General features: G+C 50.6%; 1 protein-coding gene across 1 annotated transcript in view; it reads right to left on the bottom strand.

Annotated features, from left to right (window-relative positions):
- Window positions 1-317: 317 nt before the first annotated feature.
- B4GALT5 (beta-1,4-galactosyltransferase 5) overlaps window positions 318-10,492 on the bottom strand; it is a 13,531-nt gene continuing 3,356 nt past the window's right edge. The window contains exons 2-8 of the mRNA XM_035900881.1: window positions 9,374-9,487; window positions 8,394-8,518; window positions 7,585-7,701; window positions 6,554-6,741; window positions 6,180-6,302; window positions 5,593-5,694; window positions 318-3,338 (exon numbers count right to left, since the gene is read on the bottom strand). Of these exons, the coding sequence (XP_035756774.1) occupies window positions 3,191-3,338; window positions 5,593-5,694; window positions 6,180-6,302; window positions 6,554-6,741; window positions 7,585-7,701; window positions 8,394-8,518; window positions 9,374-9,487 (917 nt within the window). The 3' untranslated portion in view covers window positions 318-3,190. The remainder of the gene's footprint in view (window positions 3,339-5,592; window positions 5,695-6,179; window positions 6,303-6,553; window positions 6,742-7,584; window positions 7,702-8,393; window positions 8,519-9,373; window positions 9,488-10,492) is intronic.

Genomic DNA, 10,492 nt, shown 5'->3' with positions numbered 1-10,492 from the left:
TGAAGCAGATGCTTGGAAAAAAGCCCTTGGCATAGACAAGAGTAGTAAGAGCTCAGGGAGCATCCCCATCCTGCACTCAGTTTCCTTCTGGCCAGCCCTAACAAGAAATTTCTAACCACCTTTTAGCATCCAGGGCTCACCCTTCTCCACTCCAACTCTCATAAGCACTTACCCCTCTGACCCTGGGCTTACAGCTCTCACCTCCTATAAAAAAAAAGCAACCACAGCAATCTTTGTTCTTGAATATGTATTTTTTACTGAAAAAATCATTCATAAATTAACAAATACAAAAATGTACAAACACATGGGTAAATAAATGTAATGACACAAAGGATTGCTTTGCCGAGAAGTGTGTGTGTGTTTTAAAACACTAGTCTTCAGTGCAAAAATGTCCCCCTGGCACCTCTTAAAAACATAACAGTAAGCTCAAAAGCCATGATGATGGAAAGCTACTTTAAAGTTTAAGGCCGCTTCTGATGGTGAGCGACCTGAAGCGCGTGGCTGTTGCTCCGATGGTACCTCCCTTACGAGAACCAGAGCTTTACAGATAATTAATGGTCAATAAATAGTTTCGCAAATAAAACCCACACGGCTCATTTAAAAAAAAAAAAAAAAAGAAACCAGCATCGAATAGGACCTGCCCTCCAGTGGGGCTGACCGACAGTGTTGACGTGGAAGGGGTGAACAAGTGGCCTTGTTGAATTTCAGCTGCCAGAATATGTACAAGTTCTCCTTAATACGAGAATTTTTACACCATAACAGCACATGCGCTTGACAGTATGTTTTTAACAGTTACATTTACTATACAGTATTTGACATAGCTGATAAGATTAACAGTGCACATTTTCAGATATTCCACATTTTAAAAAGGGAAAAAAAAATAAAATTCAATGTGATTAGAAAAAAGGAACTATGAAGAGGGATGCTGCCGGGGGGGGGTGGGGGGGGGGACCCTTTTGTGCCAACCGTAGAGTGCATTTCTGAGCAGAGGTAACGGCTTTTTGTTCAACACAAGGTGCGATGGGTGTCAGGTACACATCAAGGGCTGAGGATCCCGACTAAGGTAGTTTAACACCTACTCACACACACATGCATGATTCCTGGGATAGAGAACTTGGACTAGTTGAAATACATTCCTTGTTTGAAGCACCATTAAACAAAGACAGATTTCTAGCAAGGTCTCAAGATGAGAGAAAAGGGAGGCAGGGCAACGCGGGTTCAGCATCTGAAAAGGGTCCACATGAACTAGAGATCGAGATTCAGAAGCAAAAGTCTTTATTGCTATATGCGCCATAAAAAGCAAATCCTCACCTCTGCCTATAAATAACCAGGTTGAATCCCCTCGGGAAGCGAGTTTAAAGCACATGTCAGTTCAAAGACTTTAAACCTAAGTTACAAACTTATCAGCGCTTTTCAAGGGCAGGCTCGCTGTCCTCTCATGCTGGCCGATAAGATCTACACAACAAGAACTCGTGTTTTCTAAACTAACGTTTTCTGGGTATAGGTTAGGAATGCCCTGGGCAGTCACACCCACAACAGATGTGTATGGGGATCATACGTCCACAGAACCGAGAAAACAATGTAAACCATGAGAAGTTAAGGAAACCGGAGGCAAACAACGCAATAAAACCAAAGTTAAAGTACTTCGGAGGTTAAGTACCCACCGCTGTTATGTATAAATACAAATTAAAAAGCAACCACAATGTATTTACTTTTAAGTCAGAGAGGTCCAGTAGAAGTGACTGTGTGGGTGCTGGGTCAGGACTGGAGGTGCTGTCGGTGGGGAGGGGAGCCCGGAGCCCAGCCTGCCCACAGCGGCTGTGGGGAGGGAGGGGATGGCAGAAGGGAGAAGGGAGGGGGCATCCAGTTTGGATGGGGCTTCAGACCAAGCTCTCTGGTGCCTGGTCCTCATTTTGTCATGAGCTTGATTCACATGTCCTTCATTTCTCCCACTCTTGCTCTCTGAGACAACCTGCCCCAGCAGCTGGGCTCGCGCAAGCGCTGCCAGGTGCCGACGGTGATAACCACGTGCGCCACGTAGCGTCCTGCTAGATTTACACAATAAATACAAAATAAAACAACCTCCCCAACCATGCCGTCACCTTGCAGGAGTGACGGCAGGGTGCTGCTGGGGCGGGGTGGGCTCAGTGCAGTGCAGCCCGCTGCCCCCGTCCCGACGCCGGAGCGGCCGACTCGGGGCTGCGCTTCCCACAGCGGCGCCGATGCGAGCTCTTGAGCAATCTGCCAAGCTCACATGTGCCATCGGTGGGATATACAGCAACAGGCAAGGGGGTTTATTCTGTATGGCTTCTGGATTCATTCGCACATCATGTTGCAAAAGTGACAGAAAGGGGAGTTTTTCCATAAATATTCCCATTTCCTCGCTCTCCCTGGAAAAAGCCACCCCTGTGGTTTCTGGAATGAGCGATGATACAGCTGTATTTCTCATCCGCTACACTGGAAAGTGTAGGGCCCTGTCCCACAAACATTTCCGCATATGCACAGCTTAAATCATGCAAGCAGTCTCACTGGCTTAAAAGGGAACACCTTGCACAAGTACAGTGATGCACACACAAGTGTTTACAGAATTCAGGACTAAAATGAGAGACCGTATGTAAACCTCTAGCCTGGATTTGAGCCATAGGAGAAAAATAAAAAGGGGCAATTTACACAGCATATTTACACTTACACTTCTTTAAGAAGCGATTCTGTTGTATATACTTCAAGCAGGTCATTTAAAAAACCGCACAGACGTAGAAGAATGGTATCAGAAGTTGTTTGATCTCCCACCAGGGCAGCTGCCGACCGAATCGCTCCCAACATTAACTGTCAGGAAGCCAGAGTCCCTCTGCTGAGCCGCTTCCTGGAGGAGAAAGCACGTCCGAGACGAGTCCCGGTGCCGGAGATTGCTGGAGGAGGAATGTAGAGACAAGAGCAGCAGGTTGAACCGTTGTCCTGAAACCCAGAAAGCAAGTGGCGGAAAAAAAAGACAGACTGCTGAGCTCGCTGCATGAGTATCGGGCTGGATTGGTACAGCTAGGGCAATTTGTGCGTGCACTTTCAGCCTTATGCTCCAAAATACTGTGATCCTTCATTAGATAAAGTGTTGCTTGTCCTCGATAACCCTTGGAAAAGAAAGTCTAGCGTGGTGCTTTCTCGGTAAAGGGCAGAGCAAAGTTATTTTCTCCTCTTAATATTCGGTCACCAGAGCCAGCTCCGGTGTCAGGTTAACAGTGATGTTCTTATACAAGGCGTCATACGTGACGTTTGGAAAGTAGTTCAAGTTATTGAGACCATCCAGGGCTTGCCTTTCTTTAGACTTCCTCAGCAATGCGTACCTGTGCAACGAGAACAAGAGGCCAGAGTCACTTCCACATATCCCACACAGCCCTGCAAAGGCCATCAAACACAACCAAAACTCCCTTAAAACAGCCAGTCCCATCAGCAGCTACAAACCAATTAATTTTTGAGCCTGTAAGAAAGGTGACCATCATTTGTTTCTATACCCCTGGCAGGTAAACGTCCCAGACCTCACAAAATCATAGTGCACCGCTTGACGAAGAGCAAAATGCTCTCAGTGCCACCAGTCAGCCCAGCAAGCACCCAGTGACCAAAACAACCTGTAACCCCTGCCCAAAGCCTGCTGGTCCCGATCCCAGGAGGGGGCTGAGCTCGGGGGTTCCTGCCAAGCCCTCACCAGGATGTTCTGGCTGGAGAAAAGCAGCTGATGGGTGATGCGGTCCTTTCAATTTTTAAGAAACTGGACCACAAACAAGAACAAAACTAATGGTTTTAGTGCAAGGGATGGGTGACAAGGAAGTAAAACTACAAGAATGACGTTTTGGGGAAGGAAACTGCAGCTGGTGCATGAAAACAGCCTCAACCAAATTTAGGGGCAGCATGATAAGATATAAGGGCTAAGACAGGAGGGGAAAAATTAAAAAATATAAGTAGAAACATCTTGGCAGGACAGGACACTGACTTTCTGGGGGCCTGGCAGCACTGGGGTGAGTGGGAGCTGGGCTGGGACCTGGGGACAGAAAAAGCACCAGGGAAGGGATGTTCCGGGAGGAAGAGGAAGACTGTCAAAGCAAAGAGGGAAGTGCCAAAACTGGCTTCAAAGAGGTCACAGCATCAGGACACAGGCAGGCCACTTGGTGTTTTAATGAACACTTCCCTTCTCTAGAGTGACGCGTCAGGTCCCCCTGCTCCGGTGGGAGAAGCAGCAGGTAAGTGCAGAGATTTCAGAGGCGGGACACTGAGAATTATCTATTGCTAAGCCTCACCTAGACTGGGTGTCAGGCTCCCGATGCCGCAGCGCACAGAGGACTGCTCAGCACCACAGGTATTGGCTTCACCGGGGCGAACCGCTGCCCTGCCACCTTCACCGCAGAGCCCCGCTCCCGCAGCACTGACCCCCGGCTCCCGCTGAACCAGGGCTCCGGGCTGGGGCCGGCAGGCGACTAGGGGAGCATTAGGAGCAAGAGCTCAATCCCACTGCACTCAGAGCCTTCCCATCCTTCGAGGGTTTGACTAAAATACGGCTTTTTAAGTCAAAACAGACTTCTCTTTCAAGAGCGAAACAAGATAAGCACCTCTTACTGGCCACATTCTGCCTGACAGAGAAATGAAAACTAGGGCTAAAGATGACATAACGTCAAATGGAAACTCCCCCAAAAATGAATCTTCTATAAAAAGAGACCAGCAGATAGCTCAAACGGTGTCTGCAATATAAACACTCCTTGCTGCCCCTTCTGCCAGCAGCAGCCAGGAGCCCCTCTGCAGAACACAGCTTGCACTGTCCAGCAGCTCGTCACCTATGAGTGTTAATTCCTGCAGTTGTTGGTGAAAAAGGCGTTACTCTGGTTTTCTGTCGCACAGTTGTCAGAAGACTCAAATTCCACCAAGGTCCCCTGGCAAAAGCAGCCATTCGACCAACCCTCATACTCCCCGAAACAACCCTGGCTCCTGGAAGACAGGGTTGGAGCCCTCCTGGAAAGCTCCAGGCAGAACTTACCTTTTGAGAAAAAAAGACAAAGTGTCCACTACCAAATAACAACACTGCAGGGGTACATTTGCTTCTGCAATAGCAACTGCCTTAGTAGTAGAAACCCAGGGTGTTGGTACTGGACTTCATTAGTGTTCCCAGGGACACCCCATGCTTTAGCAGCCACGCACCAGGAGAGCCCCCACTCTCTGCCTTCTGCAGGCTGAGCAATGCCTCCTTCAACACTTAGATCAGGCTCTTCCAGAAATATAGAAGCTTCTCTGACATCTGGCATTAGCCACACCTTCAGGAACATCCCCCTAGAGATACAGGACAGGCCCAGAGCCTGCCATGCTGACAACCCCCTCTTCTGGATGGTATCCAAGCAGCTACAGACACAATGCAAGGACCCCTTGCCGTAGGGGTGCAGGGTATAAAAAGTAGGGATGGAGGAATCCAGGCAGTGCTCTGCCTCCATCTGCCCACAGTTAGTTTCCTTCGTGAGTTAAGGCTGTCACTGCCCTCAAACAGCCGCAAGGAGCCCTGTACATGGTACAGACTCCTTGTGAAGGGCTTTGGGATTCTTTAAAAAAAAAAGTACTTGCCTTCCTAGGAACTGCACTTCTCCCCGATGATGGTGGGGAATTGATTTGTATTTCCCTGTGTCTCCTTCTGGTCGAGTCACCGAGTAGCCTGCATACTGCACTCTGCATTAGAAAAGGAAGAAATTAAATAAATTTAAAAAAAAAAAAAGTCAACCATTGCATTGCTGGGCTGTCAGCGCTTGCCAGGGCTGCACAGTTAGTGCGCTCGGGGCTCCTACAGGAGCTTTGCCTTTCCACCCAGCAGATAAGCTATGCAAACCTACCTGGAGCCCAGGCTGGAGCAGGGAAGTCCCATGGCACTCAGCACCTCAAGGCTTCAGAAGCTCAGCTGGGATCAGCTTGAGCTCTGCAGCATGGGATATTGCACACAGAGCCAATAATTTCCCAACCAGTGCTTCTGTTTGCTTCCAACCTACTGCCCGGGCAGGCTGGAGCGGCCCCTGTTCCCACCGAGCCAGGCAAAACGGGCGCAGTAAGCCCAGCGCTGGCTGCAGAGGTGACAACGCTTCCCCCCGCAGCACCTGCAAAGCTTGGCTCGCAGAACCACCCTCAGGAGCAGAGCTCAGGGACACCAGCTGAGCCCGTACCTGTTCCAGAGGTCATCGTCTTCGCCGCCCCAGCCCCAGAAGGCATTAGGGAAACCATTGATCTTCTGAAACTGCTCAACAGTCAGGCCACTCACCCCACCAAAGAACTCGTTGTAAGGGAGCCTAAGAGGCAGAGAGAAGGGGTTAGGGAAGAGCCCACCAATGCTGCAGTTCTCCCGCCTGCAATACAGAAAGCCTGAGCTGTGAGGATGCTGTCTTCTATTTCCCTCTCACATTCACTTTGCACAAAGCCTGAGAAGCAAACTGAGATTCATCTTCTACTTTTTATTAAAAAAAAAAAACAATCACCAAAAAACCAGCCTAACACTGGCTCCTTAGCTATTATAGTAGTGCAGAGGAAGAACAGTGCTTACAGATACATGTACTTATCCAGCTTGGCTGCAAAGTGCCTCGGCATCTGTCCACACCCGTAATAGTTACGGTCATTTTCTGGTATGTGGTCCACATCGTGAAAGATGAGACAGTCCCAGTCCAAGTCCTTCATTGCTTCCCGAAAGCCAACATTGAAGAGCATGGCACGATTAAAGGGTTGGTTTCCAGCCTAGGAGGGAGAAAGTTCCTTCTCAAGGGGAGCCCCATGCAGTTTGTGCTCCACATGTGCATTCTCAGTCTTGTCTAGAAAAATGCGGAGGGCAACCAGCTCCCACAGCGGTGCCGCAAAAGGAAATGATGTATTGGAACAGACAGACTAGCGAGATCAACCAAGACTTAAATATTCAATTTACTGTGCAGGAGCAAAAATAGAGATGCTAAAGACTTATTACTCAGACACTTGAAAAAAAGAAATTTTTTTTTGATCAATCTTTTTAAGATAGAACTAAATATGGAGGTACATTTACTGGGTGGATGAAGCCAGATAGCTTAAGTGACAGGTTCACGTACACATCAAATGAGTCTTGTTTTATCTTATGTTTTACATTCATGAAAGTCTTCTAGATACTGCCCAGACAAGAAACGCGTAACCCTGGTTACATTCCTGTGCCTAGGGGATGCCCCCCAGAACTACTACAGATAGACAAAAATAATGAAGCATTATTTAAACTGCAAATGCTTGTTTCAAAGTTATCTTTTTTTTCTTGAAATACCTCCTCCAATACAGAATTTTCATTTAAAAAACTGAATCTGTATTTTTTCCAGATAAAACCAGTCATTTTCGGGCACACATCTCAGCCGTGCCACTTTTAGGCAGAATGGGACAACGTGAACATTGCAACGTGAACCCCAAACCTTTCAATGATGTGATCTGGTAGGTGAATGCCTCGGGACACAGAGCAGAGCTACGCTTGCAGCTTTGGCTGCGGCTGAAGCTCTGGCAGACACATTTCTAGTGCAGCACATCCATGCCCCAGCGGCTGCCACCCCGACCACCCCAGGGCTCACTCACTTGTTCCACAACGTAAAAGGCAAACTGTAAACGTTGCCGCTGCAGCATGGGAATAAGGTGTCTGAAGAGGACGGGAAGATGCTCGTATCGGTTGCGGAATGGGATCAGGATCGCCACCTGAGAGGGAGAGGACACAGCTCTTAGTGCACCGCACCAGCGGCCCCGGCTGCTGCCCAGCCCCTGGGCTGGGGAGCAGGACTGGCTGGAGCTATGAGGGGGAGCAGGACTAAACGTGGCATCTCGGCTCTCCCACATAGGGCTGAGCAGCCTGAAACCCTTCCAACCCCCCCAGCATGGATTTCCTATTCACTGTTGGGGCAGTTTTTGCTTTGGGGGAATTTGACAGAACCTTGAGTGGGAGGGAGAGCAGCAGCCCCCACCTCTGCCTCTGCCCAGCACTGGGGACAGCAGGAGTGGGGCCAGGCCCTGCTACCACACTGCCCTAAGCCACCTCCCTCTGGGGATGGGAGTCCCCAGCAATGCCACCTTGCCTCTCAAGGTCAAGTCCTACCCCAGACAGGACAGCGGGGGGAGAAGGAGGCCGGGCAGCAGGGAAACAGGCAGGCAAGCTCCCTGCCCGACCATTAGCAGTCCATGCAGAAGCTCAGAGCAGATTCAGGCATCACTAAAGCAGCCCTGGAGCTCAGCATTTGCCCCCCAGGCACTGCAGCCCCACACTTCAGAGATCCTTATATCCATTACTCTGGAGCTTCAGCCCATCAGAGACGTTCCCATTAACATCTTCCCACCACCCACTCAGGACCCTCCATGCTCAGCAGGGACACAGGGCTCCCCAGCTCCCCAGTTACCTTCCAGCGAGGCAGGCAGTCACTCGGCTTCCAGTGGCCTCCCAGCTTGATGGAAGGGTCTTTTGAGAAAAACTGGTGGATATCCTCCATCGTGATCTCGCTCATATTTACATCAATGGGGCCCTCTGCAGAGACAGCGGGGAGGAGCAGAGGATGGGGTCAGGAACTGCCGTGCTCCTGGGGCGACTCGGGGCAGTGCCCTGCTGCATCCCTGCCTGCTGTCCCCAGCACTCAATGCAGGCAGCCTCTTCCTTTCCCCCAGCACCAACAAAAACTATGAGGAGGTGCTTCTGGCATGACTCCTAACACCTCCATCTCCTTGGCAGCTGGGCTCTGTTCACCCTTCAGGGCCGCTGTTGGATGCAGCTCTTCATCAGAGACCCGCAGCGGCCAGGGAAGCCCCTTACTCTTCCACATAGGTTTCCAGCACACACAAAACCCCGCACCTCAGCAGAGAGCCATTTCCCCCTTTTAGGAAATGTTTACCCCCAAAAGCCCAATTTTCCACTGCGGTATTGCTTTGGTGGAAGCATTTCTCCTGGCTGCAGCTTGCTTGGGGGGGTCCAGCCTGTCTCCTGTGCCAGCCCCTGCCCAGCTGTACCCAGCACAGCTTGGGGCTAGGACCAGCAGCACCGCCGAGGGGCAAGGGAGCCACCTCGCTGCCGCTGTCCTTGGAAAAGGGCTGGCTGAGCCTTTTCACCAGCTCCCAGCACACAATCCCTCTTTTGTTTCCATTTGCAAAGCAATGGGCTCCTGCTTCGGCAGGGATACATGCCTCCGACATAGCAGGGATTAGTTCATGTGAGTGGGTAAACAATGATTTCCCTGGAGGGGACCGGGCTCCAAACAGTTCTCCCATTCATCACCAGGTGCCCGGCAGGGAAAGGTGCAATACAGGCGAGCAGGGGAACACCACGATGTGCCCTCCAAAGGCACGGGGAGCAGGAGAGGGGCACCAGGGCTGTTGGGATGCTACTCACTCATAGAAGGGAGCCTCTCGGGACAGGTGTGGTTGGGGAAGTAGGTAAAGTCTTCAGGAAGAAACGTTGTGGCTTGCAGAAAGGTTTCGTTGTGATTCAGATCAAGAGGATAATCTGGGTAAGGGAAATAAAAAAAGAAAAGAGGGAAGTCTACATTTGAGCTGCAGGTCTTTGTTATTTCCAGCCACCTCCCCGTGCCACCGTGAGCAGACCCCACAGCCACCTGCAGCTGGGGCTGTCCCTGATGGCATGCGGGTGTCCCCACACAGCAAAAGCCCTAGACTTGGGTGCTCATCCCCATCCTCAGTGGCTGTGGGACAGCTGGAGCAGCTCTGGCTGCCTTAGACGAGGCCACGCCAGAGAAACCTTCACATTTTCTGGCCAGAGAAGGAATTTTGAGTGTCACCTTTAGATATCACGAGCACCTCAAAGCGAAGGAGCACATGGCCCTGGGGAAGGAAAAGCTACATAGCACCTTGTCCCTGAAGGACCGCAGCACAGTGAGAGGGGACATGCTCCTCCAGCAGGTCCTTCCCTAACACTGGCTCAGGGAGGCAAGTCCCCAGGCAGGTCCCAACGCCAGCAAGGACCATCAGCACAGCAGCCCATGCAGGGAAATCCTGCCCTGTGCCCTCCTCGAAGGATCAATAAGAACTATCACGTTACACACAGCCTTTCCTCCCCTTGGCATCAGGCAAGAGCCGAGGAGCCCCCCTGCCCCGGCAGTCAAAGCAGTGCCTAGCACGGCACATTTCTCCAGCCCCTCATTCCCCTGCATCCTTCTACCTTCTGGGTAAAACCCCTCCAGCCTGTTACACCTGTTTTAAGGATTTTTTTTTTTTTTTACATAACCATGAACTTCTGCTTTCTACATTAAATTCACCAGCTTTGCATAAGGCAACTTTAGCCAAGCATAACCTTTATTTTAGGCACTAGAAAAAAGTTCCCTGCCTCCAGTAAGGCACCAGCTGCCTCTCTGCTTTCTCCGAGCATCAGATGCAGAGCAGAGACTTGGCCTTTTTGGTCCCACAGCACCCAGGGCAGCAGCACCAACCTTACACCCCACAGAGGTCCTGGGAAGTGGCTGCTTAGGGCTGAGGGCACCCCGTCCCACCACCG

Source organism: Egretta garzetta, unplaced genomic scaffold (genome assembly GCF_000687185.1).
Source record: "Egretta garzetta isolate BGI_Z169 unplaced genomic scaffold, ASM68718v1 scaffold188, whole genome shotgun sequence".
Lineage (NCBI taxonomy): Eukaryota > Metazoa > Chordata > Aves > Pelecaniformes > Ardeidae > Egretta > Egretta garzetta.
Note: the sequence above shows the minus strand (reverse complement) of the source record. Positions and strands in the feature narration are given on the sequence as shown.